The sequence below is a fragment of the Pygocentrus nattereri genome, chromosome 7 (genome assembly GCF_015220715.1).
Source record: "Pygocentrus nattereri isolate fPygNat1 chromosome 7, fPygNat1.pri, whole genome shotgun sequence".
Taxonomy (NCBI): Eukaryota; Metazoa; Chordata; class Actinopteri; order Characiformes; family Serrasalmidae; genus Pygocentrus; species Pygocentrus nattereri.
This window is the reverse complement of record NC_051217.1, coordinates 2,710,001-2,727,500: the sequence shown is the minus strand read 5'-3', so window position 1 is coordinate 2,727,500 and position 17,500 is coordinate 2,710,001. Positions and strand designations below refer to the sequence as shown.

The 17,500-nt window shown below is 36.0% G+C and overlaps 1 protein-coding gene across 2 annotated transcripts in view; it reads left to right on the top strand.

The window, feature by feature from the left end:
* slc24a1 (solute carrier family 24 member 1) overlaps positions 1–17,500 on the top strand; it is a 28,142-nt gene that overhangs the window by 2,070 nt on the left and 8,572 nt on the right. Inside the window, exons 2-5 of one of the 2 annotated variants that reach the window (XM_017691595.2) lie at positions 1–295; positions 8,726–8,791; positions 9,485–9,593; positions 17,464–17,500. The exon at positions 1–295 is cut by the window's left edge and continues 941 nt beyond it; the exon at positions 17,464–17,500 is cut by the window's right edge and continues 44 nt beyond it. In XM_017691595.2, the coding sequence (XP_017547084.1) occupies positions 1–295; positions 8,726–8,791; positions 9,485–9,593; positions 17,464–17,500 (507 nt within the window). The remainder of the gene's footprint in view (positions 296–8,725; positions 8,792–9,484; positions 9,594–17,463) is intronic. The other variant, XM_017691603.2, reaches the window with a different exon arrangement.

The following is a 17,500-nucleotide window of genomic DNA, read 5'->3' as shown; positions in this document are numbered from 1 at the left end:
CTTTAACATCTTGTTTGTGATAGGAATGTGCGCCCTTTTCTCTCGGGAGATGCTTTACCTCACCTGGTGGCCTCTCTTCCGGGATGTGTCGTTCTACATCTTAGACCTTATCATGCTCATCATCTTCTTCCTGGACAATACCATCATGTGGTGGGAGAGCATAATGTTGGTGGGGGGCTATGCCACGTACGTCTACTTCATGAAATACAACGTACAGATCGAACGTGCATTCAAGGCCCAGCTGCACAAGCACAAGAACATCGTCAAAGTCATCGCAGTGGAGGAGCCTGAGAAGGTGTGTTGCTTCTGTTTCTGATTCTTAATGTAAAGGTTATTTGGAGTGATGCCACAAAACAGTGGTTCTCAAACTGATCCTTAGAGACGCCAAGACTGTCCGCATTTTGCCAACTCACAATGAAAAGGAATGGATACAAATATCCCGCCTCGCAATGCCAAGGAGTAGAGCAAAAATGTGGGCCATCTAAGGGTCCCTGAGAACCAACTTGACTACTGTCATAAAAGAGCCACCTTTGGTGGAAAGAACCTTTCAAAGGGTGAATCTAATTTGCACAATTTTGCATTTGCTCCTAAACAGCTGAGATTTAGTATCCAATTTTTGCTTCTTTAGTTTAGTGTTGGAGCTATGAGGCCAACGTTGCTAGACACTAGAGGTCAATAGTCATATACATCCCCAAAACTACTCTTAACCCATTCAAATTGCATTTGCTTAGACTTGTTTATGTGGACACGTTATAACTGTAAAACTTCACCCTGCAGTTAAATGCAAAGGGCATCCACTACTAACAGGTTGACAAGTCTGTGCAACCTTAGTGAAGTCGTGGATGCGGTTTGAGTAGGCTAAGATACATTTTTAGGAATGTTTTTATGAAAGAGTTTTCAGTGTCTATTGACTTCTAGTGTTTGTTAGCAAACTACAGTCCTAAAATTTGGGCACCAGACATGCCTCACCTGATGCACTAAATTTAGGGGAAATGGAAAATTGTGTGAATTAGATTTTTTCCAAAAGACATTCTTTTAAACAGCAATTTTTCTGAATGAGCTATGTGAGTGTGAAGAGCCCATATCACAGAAAAGTTTCCTTGAAATCAAAGAGTTTACTGTAATTTGTTTTCTGAGAGCCGTACATCCAAGCCAGGTTGAAGTCTTCTTATAATGCAAACTGGCAACAAGAGACGCCTGAAAAGGCTTTGCACTGCAGCAGATTATTCCAGTCATAGTCAGTGGGCAATGAGTCCAGTTTGGGTTTGATCATTTGTATGTTACAACCCTTCTTTACACTTTAGAAGCAGAACATTCAATGCAATGTAAAAAGCTGCTTTGTTTTGTATGGTGGGTTACTGTTAAAGTGATCTAAAAACATACAAAATCTGTAATTGTGCTTCAGTTCTGCATAACAGGTTCAATGAGATGGCATTATAACGCTGTCCTACACAGACAACAGTGAAATGTGATTGTCCTATGTTTATTCATTAAGCAGACGCACACGTGTTTGTGAGCCTTTGAAGAGACAAATGAAAAGGATCTCTTGTGTTTGTGAGAGCGAGATCTCGCTAATGAGTCGTCCTGTAATACGTGACGTAGTTTATGCAGACTGACAGCGAGAATTCAATCAATATTAATACCATGCCACTAAAAATATGACTCGACACCGTTTCGAATGTTCTTTTCAACATAAAGCTTTCATACGGTGAGAATGTGTTTACAAACTCTCCTCCTCATCCTTACTTTCTCTCAGCTTAGATGCTGTGATGAGTGGGCGCTTTAGAGAGATCAACACTTACACTAATCTGCCATAATGTTTCTTCACATATGCGTATAGGCACACACTTCAGGACAAGACTACATGTAGCACTGAAAAGGCTCCCCTCAAATTATGCATTAAAATAAGAAATAAGTAAGAAATTAGTAATCATTGTGCTCATTAGTGTACACTTTATTAGCAACTTCACCTTTGTGCAGCGCAGTTGTTTTTCTATGGTTACAAAAAGACTGCAGTTAATAATTCCTGCAATATTCTGGAAAGATACTTAACACTTGTCGAATGTGAAGTGATAATGTATTTGATAACACAATACCTGCTGCAGCTTCACAGGACCATAAAAAAAAACAAAACTTTTTTTAATGATTTAGCTCAATAACCTTAATAAGTTACAGCCACAGCTGTGCAAGCTGCTGATATATTTTTCTGTCACTGGCTTGAACAAAGCCATAACCTCTAATCCTTTGAGGCCTGGCTCTGCTGCCCAAACTGTGTAACGTATATAGTGTTTAAGTCTAGAAAGTGTGATTGAAGCTTATATAGTGTTAGAAGGGTGTAAGAAGGCTTACAAGGCCCTGGACGCCCTGGACCTGAATCCAACTAAACCCAGTGGCTCACATTTATCACAGATGATTAAGGGCAGTCTTAACACATGGAGAACACAGACATGGGAGAGGAAACATGAATTTGTGCTTATGTCGTCATACTTCTTTATCAGTACAAAGAAAACGTGACAATGCGGTGCTGTGATTGGAGTATTTATGAATGAAGCTTTCTCTTGTCGTATGATATTTTACTCACATAAATTAATGTGCAAAAGTCTTTCACTTATTTATGTTCCAGTCAAAATGGCCATTAAGTACAAGTTAGTAATTTTCAGCATAAGGGAAAAACAACAGAAAGCATGTAGTAAATAGCAGAAAATTATGCCGAAGCCTCAACAGCTAAAAATAATTCAGGGAGATTCACTTGAAAGAGGCCCCGAATATTCTGCTGTAACTCCTGGTGGGATGAAGCAATCTGAACCAAAAAAAAAATATGTTACATACATTGATGCATGTGTGATCGATTGCATTACATCTGATGCTGGAAGTGATCTCCGTTTTCTGTGGAGCACATTGCACGTTGTTTGGTTCAGATTGCTTTATCCTAGAGAGAGTTATTACAGAATATTTGGGGCCTCTTTCAGGTGAATCTCCCTGTATTTAGCATAGCCACAAGCAGTGGGGCCCAAGCACCATGAGGTCAGTGATGGCTTATGTGTTAGGCTGTAGTTGTAGAAGGTTGTAGATGGTAGAATTTCTAAGTCTTTCATTACTTATGATTAAGATCACTAAGTGGTATGTCCACTAGAATTTATGCAGGTCCATGACCTTAATCTTCGAAAGCAGATGTTTTCATGGTGAGCCACAAGAGGCCTGGGGTAGAGCAGCAATTTTTGAGACAGTTTATTGGAAGGGAGCAACAAGAAACCAAGAAACATTTTAGGAACTAGTTCCCTCTTTTAATCATTGCAATTATTAATGAATATAATTGAAACACACATAATGCACCATCAGTTTGTCATTTTGTACATATGGTTCAAATTGTGGATGTATTTTTAGTGTTTTTAAGTATAACATTTGCAATTACTGATGGAGCTCCCTCTATTGACGGGATAAAACATTGCAATATATGAAGAATTTAATGGATAGATTCAAATGGACGTATCTGACTACTTGTGTAATTTAGGAAAATTGTTGTTTAAATTATTGTTTTCTTACTCTAATCTTAGAGAGATATAATGATATTTAATTTTTGTGGTGCTAGATTGACCAGTGAAAGGTCCACCTGAAATTGATTCAAGCCAAGTTTTGAAAACTTCATCAGCTCATTATAATGTACATGCGTATAAAATTTAGTCACAATCAGAGCATCACGGATTCAGACCCTTGTGTCAGAATAAGCCAGGCCAGACTGGTTGATTTATATTTTGCAGCCATGCTTTGCAGAAAGTTTAAGACCATGTTTAAAAAGATGCCATGAAAATCAGTTTTCAAACTTTTACAATTTGCTGAAAAATAATAGTTTCTTTATTTAAAGACTTGCATTTGCAAAATTGTCAGGCTTGGTGAGCACTCAGAAATGCTCTTGTGATGCGGCTTCCTCTGGTGGCCAAAAAAATAACACAAGATTCTGTGATCAATATTTGCTCAAATCAAATAACAAGATTTACTGTAATGTTAAGCCTCATAGTTATCTTTTGAAAGTGTTAACGTTGATTAACATATATAATTTTAAACAATTACTAAAGATGGCATCACATTGAGTATTGTAAGAGCCAACTTAAGCTGATTCAAGCCAAATGCCATGTTTCCCCAGCTGACTGTTGTCAGTATACATTTATGGCCCCTTGTGTTAGAGTAAGCCTCACTCAACTGATTGATTTAAATCTTGCAATAACACTTTTCTTAAAAGGGAAGATTTTCTTAATAGTAGCTGACCTTGAGACATTGACAGTTGTTTTAAGATCAAGCTTGAGAGGGTGCAATAAAAATAAAAATAAAAAAAAATCACATTTAAAACTTTGATGATTTACTGAAAAACAATAGTTTTTAAAAGACTTGTATTAGAAAAGGTCAAGTTCAGGATAATGCAAATCATTCATAAACTTTCTCTGCCACAAGACAAATATAGTAAAGCTTACAACTTGCGTGTTCAGTTGGTCTTTTGCAGATATTTCTAAAGCTCCTTCTGGTGGGCGGAGAAAATCTAGCCTTGCGTGATTGTGTGATCACGAAGGTCTTAGGTCAAATTACCATATTTCCTAAGCAAATTTGAAGTGTACAGTTTTTGCAAAGTTTAAGTTTAATGAAACTTCTTTATTTAAATTGTAGAAATAAATAATGACATTTAGTAAATTTGCACTAGATTAAGTATTGTAGGGATATTGTATTTATTGTATGGAGATCAATTTAAATGTATCTTTGCATGTTATTCAGAAAATTATTAATTTTTTCAATTATTGTCACAATCAGATAAAACTCATGGATTTATAGGCCCTTATGTCAGAAAAAGCCAAGTGATGTTTTGAGGCCATTCTGTGCAATAAAGTAAAAATTTTTAAATTATTATTTACCTTCCCTTTTCTACAGATTATTTTAAGACTTAATTTCAGACAATATGCCTTAAATTCACTGACTAGGTTGAAAAGCTAACCCTTTAAAGTCTCTGTGGACAGCACAATAATAAGTGATTTATTTTGAGCCAAGATAATATTAATATGATTTATTCTTATTTTTTATAGCACCACCTGATGGCCAGGTTAGGACAACTTTAAAGGCTTTTAGAGAATGCTAATGTGGACACATCATTCCGTTTGTGTGATGAGTGGCCAGTGCTAAGCTATCATTTTGCGCAGTTGTTGAGTTGTTATTAGTACCCTACCTGTAAAGTAGACCAATGATGAAGCTTATAAAATTTCAGTTTAATTGGCCAAACAGATTTCTGTTTGTTATAGCACACACTATTGAACCACTGGAATCAAAGTTGGTGGGCTTTCACAAAATGATCCTGGGTAAAGGCTTGTTAGGTTTCATGAGAATTGATGAAAGCAATCCCGATCTGTAGCCACTTATGTGAAATAAGTTAAACCTAGGTGGGCTTAACTGGCATGTGGCAGCCAAACTGTTTACAAATGTCAATAATCTTTAGATAAGTATTTAGGGTTAGGACCTTGCAGATAATTTGATATTGGTTTTATGGAGATAAGGTGAAAAAAGTAAGATAGTTCACACAATAAAACTTTTCTAAATATCCCAAAATGTATGTCTTGCTCTATAGTGCCACCATCAGGCCTGTCTAGTTCATTTTTCAGGCCTGAGTAGTGGGGGGAGGTGGGGTTTGTACACCTACCCTCCAAATTTGGTGTTTGGATGACATATGGTGTCTTTTTAAGGTAGAAAAAGAATAAGAAGAAAGACCTGAGCAGTAGTGTTACATGCACCTGAAGATGCTTGGACCCCTAAAAATGCAGTATGTAGTGTGTCCATTTTTTGGGATACCTGCTTTCTGTGTTTTAAAGGAAATCTGCAGGGATTTTTTTCCACATTTCCAAAGTTCAATCTTAGAAGTTGGTTACATTTTCTGCTTCTCATGATCCAAGTAATCACAATATTACAAATTTAGACTCATCAGTCCGTACAACCTTACTCAACATATCGGATGTCCAGTTTGGTGTTCTAGTGCAAAATTGATCTACTCTGCCTTTTCTTAGTAAAGGTTTCTTGACAGCTCCACATCCTTTCAGACTCAAGTTGTCTTCTCAGTGGAAAGATGGACAGAAACACCTGTGGATTTTTACAGATCTGAAGCAAGAGTAGAGCTTGATATTGTCCGCTGTCTCAAAGTTAAGTACTGTTTAAGTGCTGTTTATCTGATGGTGACAGTTTCGGTGGTCTACCAGGTCATACACGTTGACCCATTTTCTCTATGTCTTTTAATAATGATTTCCTGCTGTATTCATGTATTTTACTTTGACTTTCCTCTTCCTTTTGTGTCTTATATCTAATGTACTCAGCAATAATGGGTACATAATGAATTTTCAACTGGAATTTAAGTAGAAGGGTGGTCTCTGGTTTTTGTGCAGTATTGTAAATATTTTTTTAACTAGAATTCCACCTAAAGTCCTAAGCTTGCTGTTTTCAGAATGCTGCAAATTATACAACTATGCAACCAATCAGTAAAGCAATCTACTTTAATCTGCTTCATCCATAAACATGAATAAAAAATGAAAAAGCATGCTTAAACATGTGTTTCAGAATCAGTAAATCAGAAGTGCTTAATGAATAAACATAAGACAATCAAATATCACTGCTGTCTGTGTCGGACAGTGTTATCATGACGTCTTGCTGAACCTGTTATGCAGAATTGAAGCAGAATTATGGATGTTCTAGCTGTGGTATGATTTTGAATCACTTTAACAGTAACCCACCATAAAAACTATTCAGCGTTTTGCACTGCATTCAATGTTATGCTTATGACATGTAAAGAATTAAAATATAAATCCTCACCCCCCCCCCCCCCCCCCCCCCCCCGCCCCCACCCCAACGAATAGATGCATCATCCTGTTTTTGGATTTAAGGCATATTTTAATTAGAAGTCTTTAATCCATTATAAGTTCTTATTGCTTTTAAAAAAAAGGCTGGCATCCAAAACAGTTTGTTGCTTGTTGTTTGTTCTTAGATGACCAATGTAAGTTTGTCATGATGTTATTTATGACAGAGCACATAAAAATTTAAATGTAGATGCTTTGATTGTTGATCTGTGCAGCTAGACCCATGTATTAGAATTTTCAACCTATTGCATCTTTATTCCTTCTGTAAAAAAAATGTTAGAGATAAGGGTATTATGAATTAAGAATTACATATTAAGAGTTAAGAATATTTTACTTTATTAATAAATCCATTTTTAATAAATGTGAAGAAATGTATTTGGGTAATTAGATCAATTTTAACATTATTTTACAGTCTACTAGTAGTTTTTTGTAGTACAGTGACTACAGAATATAATCTATAATATAGAATAATAAAATACCAAAATCTTATTAAGTCATCAATTAAAGCATGATATATATGAAAAAAATATTTTGTATATTTTTAAACTAATTCAGTTCTTAATGTATAAAAGCTTGTTTGATAAATCATTTGATAGAGACAAGTTTAAGCTGCCCAGTAAGTGAGCGCAATAAAAGACATGAATTGTCAACAAAGATCTCTTGTAATTCAGGAAATATTCCTGTGCAGGTTAGTTTCATCCACTGACCTTGAATAGCGTGGCTTGTCTGATTGATCTAGAGCATATTTTCAGTAACCATAAAATATTTTAACAAAAATAAAGTTCAATTTATGTCAGATCTGTTTGTGTATAAGAAATGAAATTTCACCATAATGTTCTTAGTTACATAGTAATATGTATAATGGTGTATCAGAGAAATTTTACCTTGTCATCTGCGTTAAGACATTTGATAAACTTACACAATGGCCCTGATATTGAACCCTGAGGTACACCATTCTCTACTGCTAAGAATTGTAAATCCACATTTTCCTTTTAAACCTGAATGTCTAAAGCAACTTGAATGATAGGCTTATAATCCATTTTGCATCCTAAAGAAAACAACTAAGAATCATTTTTTAAACATAGAAAGACCAAGCACTTTATGGCAGGGAGAGCAAATCTACTGTTGGGAATACTATATGTGTAATAGAATCGGTGGTAAAAGTGTAAGCCATCCTGAAACCATTATTTCGTAGTCAACCATTCTTTCAAAAAGGAAAACATTCCCTGACAGAAATGAAGAGTGCACTGTCAGATAATTTCAGTTTGTGTTGCACTTTTAGGACATATGTGCTCGGGCAGAGAGTAAGCAGAGATTTTATTACATTGCTGCAGCTGATGGTACTAAACATGTGCTTTGATTGCTCCACTATGGTGAATGTCACATGCTGTTGCAGTTTGTTAGCTCACACATTTTTATGCAAAGACAAAAAAGGGCATTTTTAATATTACATTTGAACACCCTGTAATGTACTTCACGACCCAGAGGGACAAGCAGCTTAGGTGTGTGTGTGTGTGTGTGTGGGGGGGTGTGGGGGGGGTGTGTGTGTGTGTGTGTGTGTTATATGTCACACAATGATTTTAAGTAATATTCATAGTGGCTCAGTAATGATTTCGATATTTAGATGTATGCGTTCCAAATGCTTGAGACATTTCATAATTTGAGCTTTTCAAGTTCAGACTGCTCCCCTTTCAGTAATCCCATTTCGGTTTACGAGGACATGTGAATGTGATCATTGCTTCTAATTTCTTTTGTTCTAATTTGAATTTTTAAAAGAAGTTAAGAATATTATCAAGACAACGCTGGTGCTTTAAGTCTTCTGTAATGTTTGAAATCATTGTTGCTCACAGGAAAATGGGACATCAACTGATGACAACGCCCCCCCTGAACCTCCTGAGGACAAGAATCGATTAAAGGTAATGAAAATAGTGGATAAATAAGCACACAATGTAGAGGATGAATCAAAAGTCACAGGACGCTGTTTTATTTTATTTTATTTTATTTTTTATGCTGTAATAAGCCTCCACGATGCGGCACTGAAGGTGGTGTTTGTTGTGGATTTTCTCAGCATACACAGTTTGTTTGAGATGACCCCAGAGATAAAAGTCAATAATAAAATAAAAAATTAAATTAAATTAAACCTGTCCTGTGACTTTTGGCTCACCCTGTACATGAAATGTGCTCTAAAAATAATGTGCTAAATTTACTTTTTTTAAAAATTTGTGTACATAATTTCCATATTAATAAAATATATTACATCAACACAATTTTGTATTTCAGTTCACTTATTTTTGGCAATCACTGTGCTGATGTAATTTTTTCATGTGAAAATAATGCACACGTTTGAATAATTTAAATGTAATGCGATACGTTTAATCTAGATTAGATGTGTTTCACAGGCCCTATCATATAATGATGGGATTGTCAGTCTGTCATGGATTACCAGTTAAAGTGAATTGCTTTGTTTTGTGTTTTTAAACAAGCTTACTCGCTCTGAGCATGAAAACAAAGCCACTTTTGTCGATTAGACTAAGTCTGACCTCTTGCCATCTTTCATGTCTGTGTACAATTGAGTGGTTGTATGCATGTCTGTCTCTCCCAATCTTCAGCTAAAGCCCACACTCCAACGAGGGGGCAGTTCAGCCTCTTTGCATAACAGCACCATGAGAAACACAATTTTCCAGCTGATGATTCACACACTGGATCCTCTGGGAGAGGGTAAGAGCACTTCAGTGCTATGTCTCTTCATAAAAGAAACCCAATTAGCATACATGGTATAAATCAAGCATACCTTGTTGGTCTTTGAATAACAGCATAGCTGATAAGCTGCTAATAGTGCTGCATGCTTGGTGATACGAGCTCTTTTGAAGTGTCTGTTGTGGGGATGGATCTTTTCTGTGTGACAGATTATGAAATTTGAGGTGATAGAAGAAGCAAGCAACCTTAACTGAAATTTGGCCTATCTGATACATACATGCACCAACAGTTGTGAAAATACTTTCTTGGCCTACAGATGATCAGACAAGAAAGAAAACTAGAGAACTAGATGATATCATTTAGAGATATTATTAAAAACATGTGTTACTTTAAAAGATGGTGTGTAAGCGTCCCCTCCTCACCTCTAGCTCCTCACAGCCTACCCTAATTAATAACTTAGAAAAAGTTTGCATTAAACATATTTACAGCCAATCATTAGATTTAAAAGTTCCAGAGTTCTTTTGAAATACACTTGGCAGACGTTGCATGCTTTGAAGAACTTGTGGTTATTGCATGCTGTAAAGGTTTAGTACCGAGTAGTGGTGTAACAGTAGGCCAATCCCATCCGATGTAATTCAGGTTGCTGTTTTTTCTTTACAAAATTATACGTTTTTGATACAGAACTAGAAAAGAAACGTTATCACAGTTTTCCCATTTCTTATTTTTCTTCTTTATATATTTTTGGTGATATCCATTTTTATCCAAAACATAAACAGTGCTTGTTGAAGGAATAACTGGCACGTTTAGATCTTAAAATGAAAAAAAAAAAAACATGTTATATGTTGCACATGTGTGCTTGGCGAACATATACTATGGCTCATAATAATAAAGTAAACAAAATGTGTGGAATTTAAAGCCAGGACTCAAAATTAAACTAACTAAAATGATTAAGAGGAGATATTCTAACAAGGCTCAATTGCACCTGGCAAACTGTGGAACTGCCAGGACTCTACAACTGAATAGAGGTGCAAATCAAACACTGTAATCAACCCTGTGGAGTTTTTGTTTTGCTCATTCTGATTTCTCACTTAAAGGCTGCTTGAATCCCCTGGATATTTGGGTGATATCTTCACAAATAAGTTAATATTACGGGTAATTAATACTCGCACAATCCTGACACACTGCCATCATTCAGTAGAATATAACTTCTACACCTTTTAAGGTGGATTGGCAAATTTGATTTAGAAGCTGCAGAATTGGAGCGGCAGCTTCGTCTCAGGTAGGCCAAACTTTTTCTTCAGTTCCAAGATCTTTGCAGCAAAGTCTTTTTACACTCATGGTTAAAATATTTAGGAACATCACTAATTGTGTTAAATATAACAATATAATCAGTCCCAATGTCACACATCGTATAGCATGAAATCCAGCGTGAAATAGCATGAAAAAAATTATATTCACATGCATGTCGTGGGACCCTAGTGCTGAGTTAACTGCCTCTCGCTTCTCTTCATGCAGAGAGCTCACAGCTTTTGCTGCCTTTATCTCCTGGTACAGGGCGAGCCGATATGATTGAAGGCTATATATATTTCACTGATGTTAAGGAATAAAGGAGCATGGAAAATACGGCCTCTGTGACAATCAGTGTATAGAAATATCTTAAAGAACTGACAGTTTTATCGCAATCTTTAGCTATAGTGAGATGTTTCTGTAGACAAAATCAAAGAGAAATGCCAAAGTGTGTTAGAAGAGAGTCCCTTTGTCCTTCCCCCAGTAAAATGGATTAGCAAAGTGTTCCAAATGAAGGCAGCACTAAGTCCAGATTGGTACTAAGCAGATAAATGCCTCGCTCTCACTCTATGGAGCGATGAGTGATTCAGTAGGCGGAGCAGAGATGGAAATTACTCATAGGAATAGTCTGAGCTCTATGATATTTTGTCATGTCACGTCCCAGAACATGCCATCATTTAGATGTGCACTGGATCATATTTTAACCGAACATGCAGATTTGTGAGCTGTAGATTGTGTATTAGGTTTTATTAAGAGCATAAGAATCACAATATATATCCCTGTAGTTACAATGCAAGTACACTGAAGTGTAATCTTAGGTTTAAAAAAGAAACTGTTGCATTATTAAATGTAAAATTGACATTTAAATGGTTAAGAAGGGGATTTGATATGTGATATATATATATCAAATCTCCAAGAGCATGTCAAATTCAATTGTGCTTGAAAATTATGGGATGCATCTAGGTTGGCGTTTGATAATTACACTGATTTCTTTATCAGCGTGTTACCTGACTAAGTAAAAAGTTATTAAATGGAACTGTTTGACAGGAAAACCCTGTAGGAATATGAAAATGTGTATTTGATAATAGTCATTTTTTTCTCTTGCCAGCCAATCATGATCAGTTCTTTAAGCTGCTAAAGAACTCACTGATAGAGGCAGCTTAAGGGTAAATCATATATATCCAGTGTGTCTGAGCTGAGCCATAGGGATCAGTGTTAGTGGAAGAGGAGGTGCTGGGGTCTCTTGTGGCCGATGACCTTCAGTCTGCCCTCCGGGAGTGGCTCTCCACCTGTGGCCTCAGGGTCCCAGCTCAAGCTGCCAGCACTGCGCTGCTCCAGCTCATTAAGCTGCTTTTGATTGAGCTCATAAAAGCTGGCCAAGAGCCAGCCTCCAGCTCCCCAATCCCTTTATCTCAACAGGGCTCTCCCTTGTTCACACACTGCAGATGCCGCACACCCACTGCACTGCACTTCGCGTGGTCCTTGTTGACTTAGCCATTCATCCTTATTACCGCTCGCCCTGTGGGGTTAGGTAAATGCCAGCCAATCTACACTGCCCAGCAAAAGTTTGGGGACTCCTTGCCTTCTTGGCAGGTTTTCCCAGTAATGTTTGATTTTCTGGTACACTAAGTTTTTGTTAGCATAATTGCCTGTTTATCAGTACTTTGAGTATATTTTATATATTTTAATATACTTGAGTATATTTTGCAGCATTCAGCTACATGTTTATCGAAGTGTGTTAAATCACAGTAAAGAGAAACGTTTTGCTTAAGTTACGTTTGATCAGGTGTTTTGAGGCAAGTTATGCATGTATTTAAAAATCAAATTTATTAAATAACTTCTGCATACAGACTTATGTCACTTATGTAATATCAAATGCCAGCTAAACATCTAAAGAAATCACATTGCTAACATTCATAGCCTGAAAGGCCATAGTTGCAATTTTTTGCAATATTTTCAAAGCTAAATATGTACAAACTAATTTGGTGTTAGACTGTTCAGAACCTGCTATATGATTCATTCATTATTTATGATATAAACTCTCAAATCGGTGGTCTAATATAAACATTTAAGTTGAATCTGATTTCTGATGGTTAAACGCCTGGAAGGTGTAAGTGCTGATGTGTGATGACGTCATAACTGTGGGAATAAAATGGGTGTGCTTTCATCCCCAAAGTAGTACTTTTGTCAGTTGATCCTTCAGTTTTGCAGGTGTTGCAAATAACTGCAAGATCTAAACAGCTTCTTACTTACATTGTTTTCAAACTAGCAAAGAAGACATTTGATTGCAAACGTTTGACTGGATAACTTATAGCGGATGGGCGGCATTACACATCTGAGTTTTTGTGGTTATTTCTGAAGATGTTTTCAATGGAGTGATTATGATTTTCCATTTTCAGTTTCCACAGTTTGAGCATGGCAGCTGTCCTTTACATTGGATGAAAATTTCATGACATAGAAATGCTTCAAAACCGCATGAAATTAAAATTCTTTACATAAAGTTACGTTGAATGTAAAGAACGTCTTAGCCGTCTCTTGTAAAGTTACCAGTTTGGAGATTTTTATCTTTTGGACAGGTGAAAGTTTGTGAGTTGTAAATTCTGCAATAGGTAACAAACCCAATATCACTGTAGTTGCAGTTTTGTGTAAAAAATTGCAGTGCCTTTTATGGAAAGGTCTCTGTTTCTCCAGGTTGATCAGCTGTCTGGGAGAGGGAAAGAAAGCTTATGGTTTACAGTGCCCTGGGCAGCATGTGGTACAGCTGGGATTTAAACCTGAATTCCAGTATAGGGCACACCTCTGCATTTCTAAGAAGTGCATTAGGAATCTCTTACATAACAGTGTGGTAATATTTTATAAGCAATGAATCATCATTCATAAATGAGGGCTTTGTCTTATGTGGGTCATGCATGTGGTACTAAATGAAGCTCTGAGTGCGCTGGGTCTAATACATTTAAGACTTACCCTGACTGTATTCGGTTCATAGATCCATGATGTTGTCTTCTCCGGGGCTACTGTAACAGTGTGCCTATACAGATGAGATGTGATTTTTCTTTAGTGAAAATGAAAGCAAGACTTCTGGCATACTTTATGACTACTCAGAAACCGCTGACATGATCTCTGTTAAATGAAGCATGTGTCGTCTTATATCTTCATATCTTATTGTTATACAGAACTTTGGATCTGTGAAGGTTGTGCCAAATATACTATAGAAATCCATTTTGCTTATCTAATGAATTCTCTCATTTACTGCAATATTGTTCTGTCATCACACTTTAACCTGAACGATGTGGCTGCTGACTATGAGTTGATTCCCACTGATGTAGATGAAATAGTTAACTGTATTCTTATGGGCAGATAAAGAGGTGCTTTTGAAGGTTTTTTTTTTTTTTTTTACTGTGTCCATAAAAGCATTTATATCAATCTCTACTTATTAGACTCAGTGTTAAATGGAGGTGCAAAGCCTAGCAGCTCTTTGGAATGTAAAGGTAAGAAGGCTCAGGGTGTGTCTCTGTGTCCATGTTGTTGTGGTTATTTATTTGTGATGTGATGGCTCTGACTTTACATTGAAATAACAGTCATGGAGTCAGTTTGTTTCAGCAAATTCTACAGTCAGGTTCAGAACAAAAGGGCTGTTTAAGATAAATAGCATATACATTGTGTTTTGTGAAACATATGGGAATAATACATGCTTTTATTCTAGTGTTAAACACTATAAGACAAGTCGTGCTTTTTCTCATCAAAAAATGAGGATCAAAATGATTGGTAGTACTTCTGTAGCTTGATATCAGGAAAGTAGATTTGATTAATAACCATGATCAGAAATTGCTGCAGCTTTGTAGGCCATTACTTATATAGGTCATGATTTATAACAGTACCTCTACTGCTTAGGGTAAGTAACCTTGGCCTTACGGATTTCAGTTCAGATCATAAATCTTTAAGTTGACACTTTTGGTGAACGTTGTAATGGTCTACAACCAACTAGGGTTGAGTTAGCCAGACAAACCAATTTTATAGCCAGAACGTCTGATGTTTTGCCACTGATGCTACTAATCATAACATTAGTTGAGATATAGTTTCCTCAAAGTACTACACTCTCTCAGTTGTAATCACTAGCTATGCAGTTGTATGCAAAATTTTGAACACCTCCACTCTTTGTTGATTTTCTAAGTATAAATGAGTATGAATAAGAAAAATTAAGACATCCTCTGCATGGAACAACATAAATATGATGTGCAAATTTTAGTAAACAGTTTCTATTTCTTGCCGAGTTTTACTGGAAAAAAACCCCCAAAAATATAAAACATGCAATAACTTTTGCACAGCCTCAAATTTAATACTGTAGTATTCATCAACTTTGCAAATGTGTTTTTCTATCTGTTTCTAAGCTCAACAACCATTTGATATTGGATATTTGTCCAATCTTTACCATAGCAGAACGATGAACGATGAAAATGTTACACATCCTAATAAAATAGTCGTTAGTTAAAGAGACCAGATTCTACATTTCTTTATTCTGTATTTTTTCCCATTGATAAGACTGATTTGATTTTAGATCCTCTTTACAAAGTTTTATCCACTTTACAAAGCTTAATATTTTACAGACTTTTCGCTCAGCTGGTTGAAAACAACTCAGAGATGCAAGATTTGTCTTGACAGTCAGGAACAACTTTGTTAAACATTGTTCTCCACATTTTCCAATCTAGTATCTCCACTACAGAAGGTCTGCAGTCACTGTGTTTCTTATCACTTCAATGTGGATAAGATAAATTGCTGGGTGCTACAGTGACTTATTGATGGCCATATGTAAAGTTAGATCCATAAATATTTGTAAAATGGCTAAATTTTTGATTTGTACATCAGCATATCGGAGTAGAAATTACATACTTTACATACTTTAATATGGAGCTTCAGTTTGAGGGTACTTGCGTTCAAATTGGGTGCAAATGGTAAGAATTACAACCATTTTCAACCAGGAATCAGAACAATGTTCATACATTGCCTTAGCACTGTGAAGCACTGTCCAAATAAAGCAGGTGGCTGGGCTGATAATATCGCCCTATACACCTCAGAATTCATTCTGCTGTTTTTATCAGCAATCATATTATCAATAAGTATGAGGGAGTCCGTTCTTTTGGCAGCAATACATGTCCATGCCAGAGGACTACCTCCACCATGCTTGACAGATGAGGTGCTACGCTTTGGATCATGAACAGCTCCTTCCTTCGTCCTACTCTTCTCTTTCCATCACTCTATTACAAGTTGATCTTTGTGCCCATTGGCAAAGTCTAATTTGGTCTTCTTGTTTTTGAGGCTTACCAGTGATTTACATCTTGTGATACCCTCTGTATTTACTCTGGTGAAGTACCTGCAGGGTGTTTTCGATTTGGCCAGCTGTTCTGAAGGGTTGTTCTTCACCAGGAAAAGGATTCTTCTGTCATCCACCACAGTGGTTTTCCGTGGTCTACTGAGCCCTTTTGGTGTTTCTGAGCCAACGAACAGTTGATCTGGCCACACCTAACGACTTTGCTGTCTCTCTGATGGGTTTCTTTTGTTTTTTTTTTCAGCCTAATTATTGTTGCTTCATTGGCAGTGAAACAGCAACATATTCCAGTTACAGATTTCCACATTTGAACCTCTAGACTTGTTTTCCGCTTATTTGTAAGTGAAATAATGAAGGAAGAACATACACCTGGGATACCAAGGAACAGCTGATCAGCCAATTGTCTGACTACTTTTAAACCCTTTAAAATGGAGGACTGTGTCTGAAAATGGTTGTATGGTTGTAATTCCTACATCTACACTGTTCATCCCATATAAAAGGGTAAATACCCTCAAATTAAAGCTGCACTTTGAGCTCACGTTCATTATTTAATTTCAACTCCCATATGCTGTGGTAGACGAATATTTATGGACCTGGTTGTAAATATTTTCATGATTGTGGCATCACATTCATTTAAAAATGGTCTGTTTTTGCAGCCTAATATATGTATATATATATATATATATATATATGTATATGTATATATGTATGTGTGTGTATATATATATATATATATATATATATATATATATATATATATATATATATATATATATATATATATATATTGCTGTTGTCAGAAGAAAACCTTGTATCTCGAAAACAGTAACTTTACAGGAGAAGGAAACAACGCACTTAACTTTTAATGGAATTTTTTCTGAGTCATTTTGGGCTGGTTTTTTTTTGGACCGTTCATCATGAAATTTACAGAGATTGTAAAGGGTCACAAGTATTTTCAAATGATGTCAAAAGTAAAAAATGTCATAAATGGAGATACAAGGTTTAATTTCGACAACAGCGATATATATATATATATATATATATATATATATATATATATATATATATATATATATATATATACATTTTAAAAGACAAATCTGCCTCGTTTAAAACATTTTATGGTGCATAGTCTTATTAGAATAAAAGCATGTTTTTTTCCATGTCATAAATGTAACATTATCTGTGCTGTCTGTTTTATTCAGCATCTATATTTCTCTTTGTCTAAGGGTGCCTGTAAATCTACACCTGACTGTATATTCTACTTCTTTTGGTTTGCAGTGAAGTTTAAAGACAAGGCTCAGATTTTGAACAACAT